The sequence below is a fragment of the Cannabis sativa genome, chromosome 6, assembly GCF_029168945.1.
Source record: "Cannabis sativa cultivar Pink pepper isolate KNU-18-1 chromosome 6, ASM2916894v1, whole genome shotgun sequence".
Taxonomy (NCBI): domain Eukaryota; kingdom Viridiplantae; phylum Streptophyta; class Magnoliopsida; order Rosales; family Cannabaceae; genus Cannabis; species Cannabis sativa.
This window is the reverse complement of record NC_083606.1, coordinates 73,785,337-73,802,759: the sequence shown is the minus strand read 5'-3', so window position 1 is coordinate 73,802,759 and position 17,423 is coordinate 73,785,337. Positions and strand designations below refer to the sequence as shown.

At 34.2% G+C, this 17,423-nt stretch overlaps 3 protein-coding genes and 1 pseudogene across 3 annotated transcripts; 2 read left to right on the top strand and 2 right to left on the bottom strand.

Moving 5' to 3' along the window:
* Positions 1-210: 210 nt before the first annotated feature.
* Positions 211-6,494, top strand: LOC115725412 (sugar transport protein 4-like; annotated as a pseudogene).
* A 4,858-nt stretch (positions 6,495-11,352) lies between these two features.
* LOC133039434 (uncharacterized) lies at positions 11,353-13,347 on the bottom strand. Its single transcript, XM_061118339.1, has one exon. The coding sequence runs from the start codon at positions 13,345-13,347 to the stop codon at positions 11,353-11,355; it is 1,995 nt and encodes a 664-aa protein (XP_060974322.1).
* Positions 13,348-14,578: 1,231 nt separating this feature from the next.
* LOC115695560 (bidirectional sugar transporter SWEET9-like) lies at positions 14,579-16,996 on the bottom strand. Its single transcript, XM_030622617.2, has 3 exons — positions 16,428-16,996; positions 16,197-16,316; positions 14,579-16,098 (listed from the first exon to the last, which is right to left on the bottom strand). Exons 1-3 carry the CDS (start codon positions 16,746-16,748, stop codon positions 15,865-15,867), a joined length of 675 nt encoding a protein of 224 aa, XP_030478477.2. The 5' UTR covers positions 16,749-16,996; the 3' UTR covers positions 14,579-15,864.
* Positions 14,717-15,816, top strand: LOC115695561 (bidirectional sugar transporter SWEET9-like). The gene is made up of 3 exons (XM_061118338.1): positions 14,717-15,001; positions 15,556-15,675; positions 15,790-15,816. Exons 1-3 carry the CDS (start codon positions 14,717-14,719, stop codon positions 15,814-15,816), a joined length of 432 nt encoding a protein of 143 aa, XP_060974321.1.
* Positions 16,997-17,423: the final 427 nt, after the last annotated feature.

Sequence of the window (17,423 nt, the reverse complement as noted above, 5' to 3'; positions counted from 1 at the left end):
TACGAAGGCAGTGGCCTCAATGCCTTTGTTGTGGTCACTTGTTTGGTTGCTGCCATGGGAGGTCTCATCTTCGGATATGACCTTGGAATCTCAGGTTTGATAAAATTAATCTCGATTATTAACACATGACATTATTATAAATATATATATAGTACTGATGCATAAACGAATTTAATTATTATTTGTTTTTGGCAGGAGGAGTTATACTTCAATGGAACCTTTTCTAAAGAGATTTTTCCCATCTGTGTACAGAAAAATGAACGATGAAACGATTCATCAAAACGAGTACTGCAAATTCGATAGCGAGTTACTGACATTGTTCACTTCTTCCCTATACCTAGCAGCATTGGTAGCCTCATTCGTTGCTTCAGTTATAACCAGGTCTTGTGGTAGAAAAGTCTCCATGCTTATTGGAGGAGTGGTCTTCTTTATAGGCTCTATACTAAATGGTGCTGCTGCAAATATTGAAATGCTCATTATTGGTAGCCTATTGCTCGGTATAGGTGTCGGTTTTGCCAATCAGGTACACATACAACCCTCAATACCATTTATAACATCATCAAATATATATTTTAATTTGAAATATAACACATGATGAGATTAGTAGCAAGTAAAAGTTGGGAAAACAAACACATAAAGAAATGTGTTTCTGAGTTATATAATGTATGTATTAATGTGATGATCATAACATGAATAATGGCACCAGCAAAGATGAGAGGAGCTCTCAACATAGGATTCCAAATGGCCATAACCATTGGTATCTTAGTAGCCAACTTTGTCAACTATGGCACTGCTCAAATTAAGGGAGGTTGGGGATGGAGAGTCTCTCTAGGACTCGCTGCAGTCCAAGCAGTGATGTTAACCGTTGGAGCAATATTCTTACCTGACACTCCCAACTCCATCCTCGAACGAGGCAACCACGAAGAGGCCAAGAGAACGAAGCCTCCAAGAAGATCCAAAATCCATGGAAGAACATCTTGTTGCCTCAGTACAGGCCCCAACTCACCATCTGTATCTCGGTTCCCTTTTTCCAGCAACTCACTGGTATCAATGTCATCATGTTCTATGCACCAGTGCTTTTCAAGACTCTTGGGTTTGGTGACAATGCTTCTCTTATATCTTCTGCCATAACTGGTGTTGTTAATGTTCTTGCCACCATTGTCTCCATTGTTTCGGTTGACCGATTTGGAAGGAGAGTTTTGTTCCTTGAAGGTGGCACACAAATGATTATTTGCCAGGGATTACATACATGATCATTACTAGTACCTATAAAAGTGCCAGTTTTTCACTCTGTTTTTCTCCCTCTCAAACAAACAATGAGTAATAAAGAATTACTAAATATTTGGCTCAAAGTTAATTGTTCCTTAATCATTGATTTTGAGTTAAATTAAAGATATCCTTAACACTTTCTTCATGTTTTTGTATGTATAGATTGCAGTAGCAGCATTTGCATGGTCATGGGGTCCATTGGGTTGGCTAGTACCAAGTGAGATATGTCCATTAGAGATTAGATCAGCAGCTCAAGCCATAAATGTCTCAGTCAACATGTTCTTCACCTTCATAATAGCTCAAGTCTTCTTATCCATGCTTTGCCACATGAAGTTTGGCCTTTTCTTCTTCTTTGCTGGGTTTGTGATCATCATGACTGTGTTCATCTACTTCTTCTTGCCAGAGACCAAAAATCTCCCCATTGAAGAGATGAATCGAGTTTGGAAAGCTCACTGGTTTTAGGGTAAGTACATACCTGATGAGGCAGTAATAGGAGGCCTTACTACTAAGTCAACAACAACAGATCATAGTGATTAATTATAATTCACATAAACTATGGGCGATGATCATGAATTGTTAAAAAAAAAAAATTAGAATAACAGGAATATCAAAGAGCAAGTTGAAATTAAAATTAGGATATAAATTAATAATAAAAAGAAAAGGGTAAGAGGCAGAAGTATTCAGTAAAAAAGACTAAAAGAAGAGTATATATAGTAAGTAATAAGGGTAGCAATAAGATGTGTTGTGTGTGAATGTGGGGACCATATATGACGAAGCTCTTTCAATTTCAGAAGCATTAATTAATAATGATTCCCTTATGATGCAATCATTACTTGATGAGGTCATATATATATATATATATGTTTAAGACTTGTACAATATATATATTTTAAACCTAAAACATATATATAAACAATTAAATTAAACCTTCTAGCTAGTTGTTTCATGACAATTTGAGAGAGATTATCTATGTACTCATAATATTAATCACGTTTATTCTCTGATCATTATTAATACTAATGGAGCATTGTAATTATATGTATTAATTCGAATTAGCTTGTCACACATGGATATATATATATAGCTAGCCTCTCACTGATCAACAAAGAAAAATATAACTCTACATATATAACAAGGAAAAATAATACTTGTTTTGGTGTTGAAAATATATGTTTTTGTTTGTCAAAATATATAAATATATAATGGGGTTGTTGTTAATTAGGATCTCACTTTCAAAAATCAGATTCCATCAACAAATTTCACTTTGAGTTAGACCAACATTTCTCATTAATTTGCTTTAATTTAAAAAGAAGAAAATTAAGAACAAATATCAATCTCTCTTAGATTAATTGTGACATCATCTTTATTTTTACTATTAATTTCAAGCGCTAATTAGTAAGATCTTCAAACTTTGGAACTAAGAGCAACCAATAGTAATAATTATTTATACAATGATTATCTATTTGTGCCACTTGGCCTTGTACAACATTAAGGCTTGTAGTTCGATCATAATGAGCCTAAAAAAATTGAGAAAATTACACCCAATGTAAAATTTATAAAGTTTATAAAAATATGAAAAAAAAAAAAATTAACTCATATGGGTATATTTCTAGTATATGGATTTTCTAAAACGCTTTATAGTTGATCTAATGGCTACTAATTCAGGTCTATACTAAGTATTGTGAAGGAAAATGCATGAGATTAGAATTGTTTCGATGGATACTAGATCAACGATCTCCATTTATGATTTTCTTGCTCTGTTTTTTGTGTTCACTCTCACTTCGATTCAAATGTGATAAAAAATAGTGTGTGTGTTTTTTTAATCATTTATGTATGTGTGTAATATCAATTATAAACAATTAAGAATACTTATTATTACTTGTCTCTACTAAATTTTTTTTTTAATTATAAACAATTAATGATACTTATTATTCTTTTGCATGGCCTGCTGGCGCCCATGTGTGCATAGGGTCGTGGCCTCGACTGAGTCCATAAGCAACGAAAAATTATGGCTTGCATGGCCACATAGGATTTGTTTAGATGAAACCAAAAGTTAAACTCAAGAAAACAAGATCAAAACAAAATAAAAAAAAAATACCAAACTTGGTCAAAAAAAATCTTTAGCATGGTCTGTAGGCGTCCATGCGTGCGTATAGGGTCGTGGCATCAATCGAGTCCACAAGCAATGGAAAATTGTGGCTTGCATGACCACAAAGGATTTGTTTGGATGAAAACCAAAATGTAATGACTGCATTTTTAATTTGAATTAGTAAAGGCAATTAGCACTAATTATTGGTAATTTTATAATTACTTATGAATCTAATTATTTGTGGGTCCCGTTTTTAGAAATGGGCATTAGAGTTATAATTTCTCAATTTTGGAGATTTTATTAAACTCTAGGGGTATTATTTGACATATATGTGAAATATGCTATTTTTTGTAATTTTTGCTCGGCGACAACGGAAAAATGCGATGGATGACTAGTTTGATCACATGGGTAAGTTTAGAACCTTATTTCTCAGTGAAAAATATATTTGAGAAAATAAAATATCGGGGTTAAGCGGGGTTATGAAATTTGACCATTTTATCCCTAGTTTTGAAAAGACCCTAGTTTTAAGTTAAAGGGCATTTCAGTAATTAACCAAATGTGTGATTTGGTGGCTGCCTAGGTTGATGACACCTGCCCTTTCCTTTTTTAGCAAAGGATTAATTAGAAAAATCCTTTAGTCAATTAGAGAAAAATCAAGAAAAGACTAAAATGAAGAAAAGCTCTCTCTTCCCTTTCCTCTCTCTTCGAACCAGCCTAGAACACGGGGATTGGTTGTTGATTTTTGGTATTTACAGCAGGGAATTCAAGGGGAAATCAAGTTGAGGTAATTCCTATATCTATTATTCTTATTTTTCCAAGCTTTGGTGTTGACTTGAAATTGTGATTTTGGGTTTTAAGGTCTGCTAGGGTTTGGCCTGTGTTTGATTCAATTTGTGAGCTTTGTTTAGGTTGATTTTAGGTTCTGGATGTTAGTTTTGAGCTATGGTGATAGAATTGAGCAAGCTTGAGCTTTGAAACTCAAGTTTAGGTCTCTAATGGCATAATTTGATTTAGTGTATTTTTCTGAGAATTACTGGTTGGGATATGTTGTGTATACATTGTTTAGGTACTCTGGAAAGTTTGGTGGCAATTGGATAAGCTTTGAGCGAATTGGAGGTTTTTTGGGGAGGACTGGCAGAAACAGGTTAACCAGTTTTACCAGTACCTGTAAAACTGGTTAATCGGTTTTGGCTGGTTCCCCGAGAAACCGGTTTTTCTCAATTCTCGTCTATTTCAGTGCCATATTTGGGTGTTTTCCTATTTCCTAGGTTAATGTAATCCCTAGTGAGTATAGCAGAGCCTTGAGTTGTGAACTCGGGTTTCCCGGTTTAAGGTTTTGAACATGTGATTTACCCAGTTTCAATATGTGATTAGGGCATCCATTCAGCACGGGACTTTTCGTTCAGGTCGACCAATTCATTTGAATTTGGAAAGAAGGTAAGAATTGTATATAATGTGTGATATGGATATGCAAATGTATGTATATGTTTAATGTATATGCATGCTTATATGTTGTGATTCATACACTACCAACACTTGTACGGTTGCAGTACGGAGTGCATTGGTAAAGTGTATGATGTCTGAAAGTACATCGTGGTGTTACCAACACTTGTATGAAAAGGTACAAGGTGTCTGTGGTACAACACTTAACAGTACTTAAGGTGCGGTCCATACCCTACCTACACTAGTACGAAGGTATACTGAGTGCATGTGGTACATGGTACATGGTCGTATCCTTAGTTGAACGTTCTTACTCATCTGTTAAGCCTTGTAAATAGGTGTATGGGGGCCTAGGTACAAGTCGGTATTATATGATATGTTATATGCTTTTCTTACTGAGTCTCTCAACTCACAGTTCTGCTTCCATGTGTAGGTAAAGGAAAGGCGAAAGCTGAACAGGAGTGAGTCTGAGCTCGGATGAGGTTGTACATGTCATGGCGGCGCGACCTGGAGTGTTCGATCTCGGGACATCTGGGCTTTATTATTTTGTAGTCGTTGTGCGACCTGGTTATGTATTTTGTTGCGATGATAATGGAAGGTTGAAACTTGTGTGTTGTAGTGAAGTAGGTCCTGGAAAATTTGTGTGCGAAGATATAAGGAAGAAACTTATTGTGTGATATTTGTTATTTGTGGATATAATGGGTACTTATGAAAGTGAAAAATGTTATAGAAACAGAGGAAACTCTGCCTAATTTTCAATTATATTTATTGTGTGTAGTTTATCGTGTTTTTTATTTGTTGATATAGGTACTTTTAAAATTAGAAAATATTATAGAAACGAAGGAAACTTTGTCTAATTTTTAATTATGTTTTTTATGTGTTGTTTATCGTGATTTTTATTTGTTGATATAGGTATTTATAAAATTGGAAAATGTTATAGAAACAGAGGAAACTTTGTTCAATTTTTAATAACATTGAAGATTTATAAGTACTAAAACAATTTAACTTGTCTTAAATTATAATTAGCAAAGGTCTTGTCTTGTGACATGTTGAGTATGTTATTTTGTCTCTAAGTATTTTGTCTGTTGCTGTTTCGGATTGTTGTTTCTTTCTGGTTGTTATTATGGCTTCAAGTAGTCATCAAGGTGGTGACTGGATGGATCAATATGCACACCTGGATATTGAGGGAGAAGAAGAGGGAGTTCTGATTTCTGATGATCAGGCAGAGGATGTTCAAGCATTTGACGATCAATGGTGCTTGGTTGGTAAGTTACTTACTAATAGGACATTTGATTTTGATGCTATGAGGCATATGTTGGCTTCACTTTGGCAGCCTGGGAAGGGAGTTTATATCAAAGAATTGGATAATAATCGGTATCTATTTCAGTTCTATCATGAAATTGATGTCCAAACGGTTATCGATGGGAGTCCTTGGACGTTTAACAGAATGCCGCTTGTGTTTCATCGTTTGAAAAGAGGGGAGGATCCTAGAGTGGTTCCGTTGCATGAGATTGATATGTGGGTTCAGCTTCATGATTTGAAGTATGGTTTTATGTCGGAATGGGTGGTTAAACATGCTGGGAATTATGTGGGAACATTCATCAAATCTGATGCGAAGAACTTTATTGGTATATGGCGTGATTACCTTCGCATTCGGGTTACAATCGACATCAACAAACCTTTGAGCGTCGTATGAAACTGATTAAACAAGATGGAACATGGATTTGGACCACTTTTAAGTATGAATTCATACCCACTTTCTGCTTCATATGTGGTCTCATTGGTCATAGTGATAGGTTTTGTCCCCGGAGGTTTGAGCCTCACTTTGATCCGAATGTTAAGCCTTATGGAGAGTGGATGAAAGCCATTACTAAGAAGAAAAACTATCTCATAGGGGCTCAATGGCTACGGTCCAATCATGAGGAGGAAGGAGGAGCGGCTACTAGTGGAGGACGGCACCAGAATCATGTGGAGGATATGGAAATTAATTCTCCTGCAATGGTGCGATCTGATGGAGGCAATTCAGGAATGAAAACAGGAGTGAATCAAGGTGTTTCCTGGAGAGAATCAAGAGAGTGATATCATTGATAATTATGGTAATAAGGATAATGATCAGATGCATTTGGAAAGTCAAAATGATGACTCTGTGGTAATTGTGGACAATAAAAGAAGGCGCATGGGTAAGGAAATTCTGAAGGATTCCATTGCTTTGGATGAAAGTAATGTGGGCTTTGTTGACAATTTGGATGCTATGTCAAAAAATGGTGTACAGGTGGGCCTTGGTGTTCAGGCCCACCAATCATCATGAGTATTTTGTCTTGGAATTGCCATGGGCTTGGGAACCCATGAGCTATTCAATTCATTAAGGATTTAGTTATCCAAAAGCAGCCCAAAGTTGTGTTTCTTTGTGAGACTTTGTCAAAGTCTGATGCTATTGAGAAAGTTCGGTTGGCTATAGGTTTCCAGGGTGTTTTTTCGGTTGATTGTAGAGGGAAAAGTGGAGGTGTGGCTTTGTTTTGGAAGGATACTGAGGATGTTACTTTACTTGGTTTTGGAGTTAATTTTATAGATGTTGTTGTCTCGGGTAGTGAAGGAGTTCAATGGCGTCTTACGGGATTTTATGGTGAGCCAAATAGAAGTCTTCGTAAGAATACTTGGGATCAAATTCGCTATCTCAAGACCAAGTATACCTGGCCTTGGTGTATTATCGGCGATCTCAACAATGTTTCTTCTCAATCGGATAAGAGAGGTGGTAATCCGTATCCCAATTGGCTTATTGATGGTTTCGGGGACATGTTGGAAGATTGTAGTTTAATTGACATGGATCTATGTGGTTACCCTTACACTTGGGAGAAGGGCAGGGGTACTAATTCGTGGATAGAAGTTCGTATTGATAGAGCCTTAGTTTCCAAAAGTTGGTTGGATATTTTCCCACTTGCAAAGCTGCTGAATGTTGAAGGTACAACCTCAGATCACTGTCCATTGCAGCTGGTGTTAAATGCAGAGACCAAACCAGCTTTTAAGAAGCATTTCAGGTTCAAAAATCTTTGGCTAAGGGAACCCGGTTGTTTGCAGATTGTGAAGGACACTTGGGAATTTTATTTTGGGTGTTCTATGTTGGAAAAGATCAGGTTTTGTGGTGAAAAGTTACTGGTATGGGGCAAGGACTATTCGGGCAACTTCACAGATCGTATTAAGAGTTGCAAAGCTGAGATCAAAAGGTGGGGAAAAGGCAGGGATTCACTTTCTGTTCAAAATTACCAATCGGTTGAAGCTCAATTACAAGAGGTCTTGATGCAAAAAGAGATTTTTTGGCGTCAAAGATCGAAACAATTATGGCTGAGGGAAGGAGATCAGAATTCTAAGTATTTCCATGCTATGGCAACTTCGAGAAGGTGAAATAATTCCATCCAAAAGCTGAAAAATGACCAGGGAGTTTGGATTGATTGGCATAATAATCTGTCTGGGTTAATGGTTGATTATTTTTGCAGTTTGTTCTCATCTTCTTCACCAGATATCGATGAGGTAACAAATGCTATTCCTAGAGTCATTACTGATGATCAAGCTAATATGTTGATGGAACCCATTGTGGATGATGAAGTGAGAAGAGCACTTTTTCAAATGCACCCTGTTAAGTCTCCCGGTCCAGATGGCATGACACCAGGATTCTTTCATGAATATTGGGATGTGGTTCGGCATGATGTAATCACTCAGGTAAAAGATTTTCTTTGAGTCAGGTTATTTTCCTCCTGTTTTGAATGAAACCAATATTGTTTTGATCCCTAAGAAGAAACAACCTGAGACTATGAGTGATTTGCGTCCTATATCACTATGTAATGTTGCTTACAAGATCATAGCTAAAGTGTAGGCTAATAGACTTAAAGGCGTTCTTCCTTGTGTTATTTCTGAAACACAAAGTGCGTTTATACAAGGGAGGTTAATCTCGAACAACATCATGATAGCTTTTGAGATAATGCATTATCTAAAAAGGAAAAGAATGGGCAAACCGAGTACTATGGCGCTCAAGCTTGATATGAGCAAGGCATATGATAGGGTGGAATGGGTATTTCTTGAGAAGATGATGACTCAAATGGGCTTTCCTTGGAAGATGATTTCTCTGATTATGTACTGTGTTTCATCTGTCGTTTATAAAGTTACACATGGTGGGAACATTATGGGTCCAATTGTTGGAATTTATTTTACCAGGATCTTAGATCTACTCACAAGTATGTTGTTTAACACCCTAAATATGAACTTTCTAAAACGATAAATAAACACATATAAAGTTAAGAAAACCTTACATTGGTTGCTGCGGAATAATGTCTCCTTCCATTCAGATCTCTAACCCTTGTATCCTTTATGTCGCAGAGTATTATCAAGATCTGAGCCCGAATGTCCTTCTCTTTGTGTGTGATCCTTCACAGTCTTCCAATCTATGATTGAGGTACCACTTGCTGTGTGTGGGCACTACTCTATCACCGAGGGTTTCGAAATTGAGAAGAGGAAAAGAGAGAGGGTTGGTTCGGCTATAGAGAGAGAGGGAAGGCTAAGTTTTCTGAAAAATAATTTTCTAAGAAAAGGTTATGAAAAACTTGTTATTTGACTGAGCCATCACTTTCTATTTATAGGCAACTACTAGATTTAGGTTAGTAATTCCTTGGCATTAAAAAAATGAAAATATTAATTGGAAAAAGCTATCCAAGTGGCCGGCCATAGGTGTTAATGGGCCTTACTTGGATTTCGCAGTTTTCACAATTTTTATTTCTATTTTCTCAAAAACGGCAATTTTCCAATTCTAACCTTTTAAATACCAAAACTAATTATTTAATAACTAAAATAGATTATTAAATAATATTGTCATTTAATTTAATTATTAATTAGACACATAAAGTCTCTTAATTAATAAATAAACCTAGAATCTCTTTTCTTTACAATTTCACCCCTGCTTAGTGAAAATTCACAAATTAGACATAGTCTAACTTTAGAATTATAATTGATTAATCACAAATCAATTATTGAGTCTTACAAGCAGTATAGTCTCAACTAGAATGGGGACCATGGATCTATATGCTGAGCTTCCAACAAGTGAACCGAATTTACTAGGTAAATCCTTACTTATTAATTCTTCGTTGAATCCACTCTTAGAACTTAGAATTGCACTCTCAGACTTATATAGAGCATATTATATGTTCCACGATATAGATATGATATCTCATTTAACCATTGTTATAATCCTACTGTGATCAAAGATCCTCTATATAGATGATTTACATCGAGATGGGATAATTTTACCGTTCTCACCCCTCAACGTATTTTGCCCCTTAAAACACTTAGCTACCTGTAAATGATGTTTAGTGATCTAAGAATTAGTCACTTAAACAAGAGCTCATCCATTTACTTCTATTTAGCTAAGCTCGAAGGGAATCATCACTTGACTTCTATACACCAGTAGAAGCTATAGATTCCATATTTATGTTTAGCACTCCCACTCAATCTGTTGGGTTTTATGCCCTAAATAAAACTCATTTCAATATAATCAGATTTACTTATTAATATAGATAAGAAATAACATTTAATGTTGCATGGTTCACATGATTTATTTCATGATTATATGTACATAATGTATAAATTCATTTGAAACCCTTTTCACATACTTGATCATGTTTATTGTGTCGTCAACACATTGGAAAGTAAACATGACTATGTGAATAAAGTTTCCTAGATTTATCAGACACAGGGTTTTACTGATATGATAATCTACAACAAGAGTTTACTTGCATTTGGAGAAATGCTATGTTCTTTCCAGAGCATTGGTTAAAGTAAAGCTCAGGTTGGATGCATGGAGTATGCATCGGAAGGGACCGATATTGAACTTTGACTTAGATTTATTAAACTTACCGTAATATCTATTCAACTCAATATCGCCTAGTTGATCCTAGATCAAATGTTCTTAATCCTGTTATGATTAGGCTCAATCTTGAAAGGCTATTCGTGTTCTTTGATTTGTTAGTTAAGCCTACTTTTAGGTCAGGGTGATACGTACATTTTGGGAACACGGTAGTGCAATTGAGTGGGAGCGCTAACATAAACATGGAATCTATAGCTTCTATCTGGCGAATAGTAAGCAAAGGATGATCTCCTTCGAGCTTGACCAAACGAACATAAATGGTGGAGTACTCATTTCACATAAGCTGAAATATCATTTATACGGGGTCAAGTGTTTTAAGGATAAAATACATTGTAGGGTGTAACGGTAATCTAATCCCTTTACAGTGTAGATCATTCATATAGAGGATCATTGATCAAATTAGGATTATAACAATGAATAACTAATGATGCGTCTATATGGTGGAACATATAGAGCATTCTATTATACTGAGAGTGCAATTCTAAGTTCTATACGTGGATTCAACGAAGAATTAATAAGTTAGTGAATTTTAGTGCTAAATTCTTAATCTACTTATTGGAAGCTCGGTTATATAGACCCATGTTCCCCGCACTAGTTGAGATAATATTGCTTGTAAGACTCATATAATTGTAAAATTATCCCACTGTTACAGAAACGCCCACTGCAGACTCACCAGAATAGCTTGCATCTCAGCTTCCAGAGCGGACTCTCCCTCACCAGAGGAGGTGCATTGCCACCACTCCCTATAACCTTTATCCAGGGCCACCATAGCACACCCGTAGGTACCATCCTTGAAAGAACCGTCCACCATGATAAAAGTGTTCGTGGATATCCTCGGCGAGGTCTCCCCTTCATGGTTGTTCGACAGACTCAAATTGGCCTCAACAACCTGGCATAATTCAGACACTCTGCTGGAAACTTCCCCTCTGATCAAATTCACATTAGGCATATAATCCACTGAATGGTACACTTTATTCCTTGTGTTCCAAATGCAATCCAAAATCACCCCAATGCAGTTGAGAAGTTTGGGCCGAAGAGAGGAGTCAAAAGAACTGCATAGATTATGGATGACCTCCCGCATATTGGCACCCGCCACCCTGTCGATCCTTATGGGCATAGGACTAGAGAACCATAAAGCAGTAGCAAAACTGGATTTAGCAAAAAGATGGATAGCCGATTCAGCGGCCATATGACATATGGGGAAAGTGTTTGCTTCCAATGGAAGAAATTTATCACCTGTAGGCAACACACTCGAACACACTCTCCATAACATCAAACTCATCCGTGGATGAACCTTAGAGTTCCAAATCCAGCTCCATAACTCATCTTTTTCTCCAAACCTCTCTTTTTGGTCGATCCAATAAGCCCCCTTAACACTGAAATTTCCCACCAGAGACTCCTTCCAAATTAGAAAGTCACTAGTAGCATTCATATCAATTTGGATCATGCCAATCTTGTTGCCCATATCACAACCGAAAAGGTGTCGAAGATAGCCCATATTCAATTTTCTTGTGCTTCTGTACATCAAATCGGCCACAGTTCTAAGACTAGGGGCTTTGGAACGGATACTCTCCATCAATTCACGAAATTGATCATAGTCCAACCATGGAATCCACGGCTGCCACCACACATCAACATCTTCACCCGAAATAAGGACTGTACAAGCCCCCTTACAAATTGCATTCCTAGCTCCCAAGATGCCTCGCCACAAAAAACTATCATAATTCTTTTCTTGTACACTCCAAAAAGACTCTCTGGGAACGTACTTTCCTTTGAGAATATTGCACCAAGGTCGATTTACTTTGCAGGCCAAAAACAAAGCAAGTTTAGCAAGCAAGGCATGGTTAATATCTTCGAAACGGCGAAAGCCTAAGCCCCCCCTCATCTTGGGTTGGCAGAGAGAATTCCACGACCTGCCAGCCCACCTGCCAGCCCACATATTCTGGTTGTCGAGCGAGCCATTCCACCAATACCTTCGAACCACCGCATCAAGCTCTCGACAAGAAGAGAGGGGAATTTTAAAAGTAGACATAGCATAATTCGGTAAGGCCAAGGCGACCGAGTTGATGTACACCATTCTACCAGCCTTAGAAAGCGACTTTAGTTTCCACCCCTCAAGTCTCTCCACCAACTTGGTTTTGAGAAAGTTAAAGTCTTTCCTCTTGCTCTGATCGAAAATAAATGTATTACCCAAGTGTTTCTTTGAGTTCGGAACCACACTCAGATTCAACTTACTTTCAATGGCCACCCGAAGCGAGTTAGAACAATTACCCGAAAAGAAAATCCCCGATTTCTGTTTACTACACAACTGTCCCGACCAATCTTCAAATTTTTGGATGCATCCATTCAAAGTCTCCACATCCCTAAGATTAGCTCTAGAGAAGATGATGGTGTCGTCCGCAAACATGAGATGAGAAATAACAGGGACATTTCGTGCCACCTTGATACCCTGGAGTAAACCTCTGTCTTGTTCAAGAGTAAGAAGTCGAGATAGCACTTCATTGCAAAGGAGAAATAGATAAGGTGACATGGGATCCCCCTGTCGCATTCCACGTCCTGGCTTGAATCTTTTCAAAGGTTTCCCGTTGAGAAGGATGGAATAAGAAACGGTTGACACACAACACATCACCTGAAGAATCATTTTCAGAGTATATAGAACAATCGGTAGCCACTTCACTTAACCATTTTACATTTCAAATAACTGATATCCAAACGTATGACTATCATATCATGCATAGTCCCTCTTTATCATCACTAATATTATTTTCACTTTTTTTTTCAATCCTCCTCGCTTCACGGGTAAATCACTACAAAATTTTTTACTTTTAGTCACAATAAAATTTGTAACTAAAAGTGAAAAAATTGTGACTAATTATAAATTATGATTCTTGTGTTGTGACTAAAAAGTCCGTAGCTAAAAGTATTAGTCACAAAAATTACAATTTGTTGTGACTAAATATATTTTTAGTCACAATACTTATTGTGACTAAAACTAAATTAGTGATAACTTGTAACTAAATACTATGTTTTAGTCACGAGTAACATTTTGTTGTGACTAAAAGTCACATTTAGTCACAAAAAAATTATATTGTAACTAAAAAATTGTCACTAAAAGTAGCAATTTTTTGTAGTGAGTGTTGATTCTAATGATTTAATCTTTTATTTTCTTTTTACTTTTTATTTATTTTCAAGCAGCAATAATATAATAATCACTCAGAATTCTTATCAACTTAAATGCTAATTATAAATGTTATGGGCTTTTATATCTTTTTTTTTTTGTGTAAAATTATGATTTTTTTTTTTAAAAAAAAAATTAAAGAAAAAGTTGAAGGTAACGAGAGGACTAAACAATTACCTTATTTCCTATATATTTTAACTTTCTTCTAAAAATTTTCTATAAAATAACTTTTTTTAAAAAAAATTATACTTTTGTAAATTTATATCTTAAAAACCATAAATATAAAATTCCCATTATTTTTCCTTTTTTATTACTTGAAAACATGGGTAATTTCTATTACCTTTGAATTCCTATTTTACTTTTGAGGCATTTATATTAGGAGAAAATTTTATTTGTATCCTACAAAATAATTACACGCTCATATATAAAAAAAAAATTAAACCTAAAATAATTTTTGAAAATCAAACTTAATAGTTTTTTAAAATTTATATTATATTATTTTGTTTTGATTTCAATACTTATTTTAATTTTTTTTTAAAACTATGTATAATTTTTTTTAATAAAGTTCACATGAATATTTTATAATAATATTTAAATTATAATTTACTTTTATTTAATAAATGTATTTTTTAAAAAATAAATTGAAAGAAGAAAATTATAAGAAAAACTATTATGATTAACATACAATAAAAATTATTAAAATGTGAAGGGTTCAAAAATCTTGGGGTGTAAATATAAATGATAATATATTTATTTATTTTTATGAAAATTATAACAAGTTGAACATCCATGGACAATGCTTCTTCAGAGGAAGTATAGACCACACCTCAGCATGGCTATTTTAATCCTATTCTTCCAACAACTCACCGGAATTAATGTGATTATGTTCTATGCCTATGTTTTGTTCAACACAATCGGGTTTGGAGACGATGCTTCACTTATGTCTGCTGTCATTACTGGGGTTGTTAACGTTGGTGCTACTTCGGTCTCCATTTATGGATTGATCTTAGTATCTACTTCCCTCATAATCCCAAACCGTTCTCATCGAGTCACAGCTGTTGGGTGGATTTGTGCAGTGTTTTCTGTTTGTGTTTTTGCTGCTCCTCTTATTAGTACAGTAGAACCTCTATTCAAGAATACACTTGGGACTAAGAAAATAATGTTCTAATTGAGAGGTTATAACTAAATAGAGTTACACTTGAAAAAAAAAAATCAAAATATCAAAAAATATCAATGTAACAAAAATACCAATAAACAATTCTTAATACTATATTATATTAAAATTATTTTCGAGTACATATAATATTTATACATGTACTATAATTTGAAATAAAATTATTAATTTTACATAAGTAAATTTATAAAATATATGTATATATTTATTTAAGATCTAATTATTCTTATATAGAGGTATATTTTATTAATACGGGACTTAAAAAATGTATAACTAATTACAATATAGAGGTTATTCTTATTTATAACTGGCCCAAATTGGGACTTCATTTTTTATAACAAATTAGAGGTTATTCTTGAATAGAGGTTCTACTGTATCATGGTAATTTTAATTTATCATCAATTTACCAATTAATTAATTATGTGAAATTTTAATTCAACATTAATTAATCTATGATCACTTCTAACAAACTTCTCTGTTTTTTGTTTTTTTTACAGAGAATTGTGATTAAAACAAAGAGTGTGGAATACATGCCTTTTGCTTTGTCATTCTCCTTGACATTATGTGCTGTTATGTGGTTCTTCTACGGTCTTTTAGTAAATGATTTATTTATTGCGGTAATTTCTTTAATTTATTAAATAAGCAGATTATTAATTTATTAACACAATATATACCAAATTAATTAATTAATTAATTGAATTATTTATTGGAACAGTCACCAAACATCTTAGGATTCGTTTTCGGAATCGCTCAAATGATTATCTACCTGGTTTACAAAAATGCCAAGAAAGATGAGTTGCCACAGTTTAAATTACAAGAGTTATCAGCAAACGACGTCGTTCGGGAGAGAACGACAGAAGAAGAGTTATCAGCAAACGATGTTTGGTGGACTCTTCTTTTGTCGTTCTCTCCCGAACGACGTCGTTTGCTGATAACTCTTGTAATTTAAACTGTGGCAACTCATCTTTCTTGGCATTTTTGTAAACCAGGTAGATAATCATTTGAGCGATCCCGAAAACGAATCCTAAGATGCTTGGTGACTGTTCCAATAAATAATTCAATTAATTAATTAATTAATTTGGTATATATTGTGTTAATAAATTAATAATCTGCTTATTTAATAAATTAAAGAAATTACCGCAATAAATAAATCATTTACTAAAAGACCGTAGAAGAACCACATAACAGTACATAATGTCAAGGAGAATGACAAAGCAAAAGGCATGTATTCCACACTCTTTGTTTTAATCACAATTCTCTATAAAAAAAAAACAGAGAAGTTTGTTAGAAGTGATCATAAATTAATTAATGTTGAATTAAAATTTCACATAATTAATTAATTGGTAAATTGATGATAAATTAAAATTACCATGATACTAAGAGGAGCAGCAAAAACACAAACAAAAAACACTGCACAAATCCACCCAACAGTTGTGACTCGATGAGAACGGTTTGGGATTATGAGGGAAGTAGATACTAAGATCAATCCATAAATGGAGACCGAAGTAGCACCAACGTTAACAACCCCAGTAATGACAGCAGACATAAGTGAAGCATCGTCTCCAAACCCGATTGTGTTGAACAAAACAGGGGCATAGAACATAATCACATTAATTCCGGTGAGTTGTTGGAAGAATGGGATTAAAATAGCCATGCTGAGGTGTGGTCTATACTTCCTCTGAAGAAGCATTGTCCATGGATGTTCAACTTGTTATAATTTTCATAAAAATAAATAAATATATTATCATTTATATTTACACCCCAAGATTTTTGAACCCTTCACATTTTAATAATTTTTATTTTATGTTAATCATAATAGTTTTTCTTATAATTTTCTTCTTTCAATTTATTTTTTAAAAAATACATTTATTAAATAAAAGTAAATTATAATTTAAATATTATTATAAAATATTCATGTGAACTTTATTAAAAAATATTATACATAGTTTTAAAAAAAAATTAAAATAAGTATTGAAATCAAAACAAAATAATATAATATAAATTTTAAAAAACTATTAAGTTTGATTTTCAAAAATTATTTTAGGTTTAATTTTTTTTAAATATGAGCGTGTAATTATTTTGTAGGATACAAATAAAATTTTCTCCTAATATAAATGCCTCAAAAGTAAAATAGGAATTCGAAGGTAATAGAAATTACCCATGTTTTCAAGTAATAAAAAAGGAAAAATAATGGGAATTTTATATTTATGGTTTTTAAGATATAAATTTACAAAAGTATAATTTTTTTTAAAAAAAGTTATTTTATAGAAAATTTTTAGAAGAAAGTTAAAATATATAGGAAATAAGGTAATTGTTTAGTCCTCTCGTTACCTTCAACTTTTTCTTTAATTTTTTTTTTTAAAAA

Bases quoted from the DNA above. Each gene is read 5' to 3' on its own strand.
- LOC133039434 (XM_061118339.1), bottom strand. From the start codon at position 13,347: ATGATTCTTCAGGTGATGTGTTGTGTGTCAACCGTTTCTTATTCCATC.
- LOC115695561 (XM_061118338.1), top strand. From the start codon at position 14,717: ATGGCTATTTTAATCCTATTCTTCCAACAACTCACCGGAATTAATGTG. The intron at 15,002-15,555 runs GTAGAACCTCTA...TTTTTTTTACAG, and splicing joins CTGCTCCTCTTATTAGTACA to AGAATTGTGATTAAAACAAA. The intron at 15,676-15,789 runs GTAATTTCTTTA...CAAACATCTTAG, and splicing joins TAAATGATTTATTTATTGCG to GATTCGTTTTCGGAATCGCT.
- LOC115695560 (XM_030622617.2), bottom strand. From the start codon at position 16,748: ATGCTTCTTCAGAGGAAGTATAGACCACACCTCAGCATGGCTATTTTA. The intron at 16,317-16,427 runs GTAATTTTAATT...TTTTTTTTATAG, and splicing joins CTGCTCCTCTTAGTATCATG to AGAATTGTGATTAAAACAAA. The intron at 16,099-16,196 runs GTAATTTCTTTA...TTATTGGAACAG, and splicing joins TAAATGATTTATTTATTGCG to TCACCAAGCATCTTAGGATT.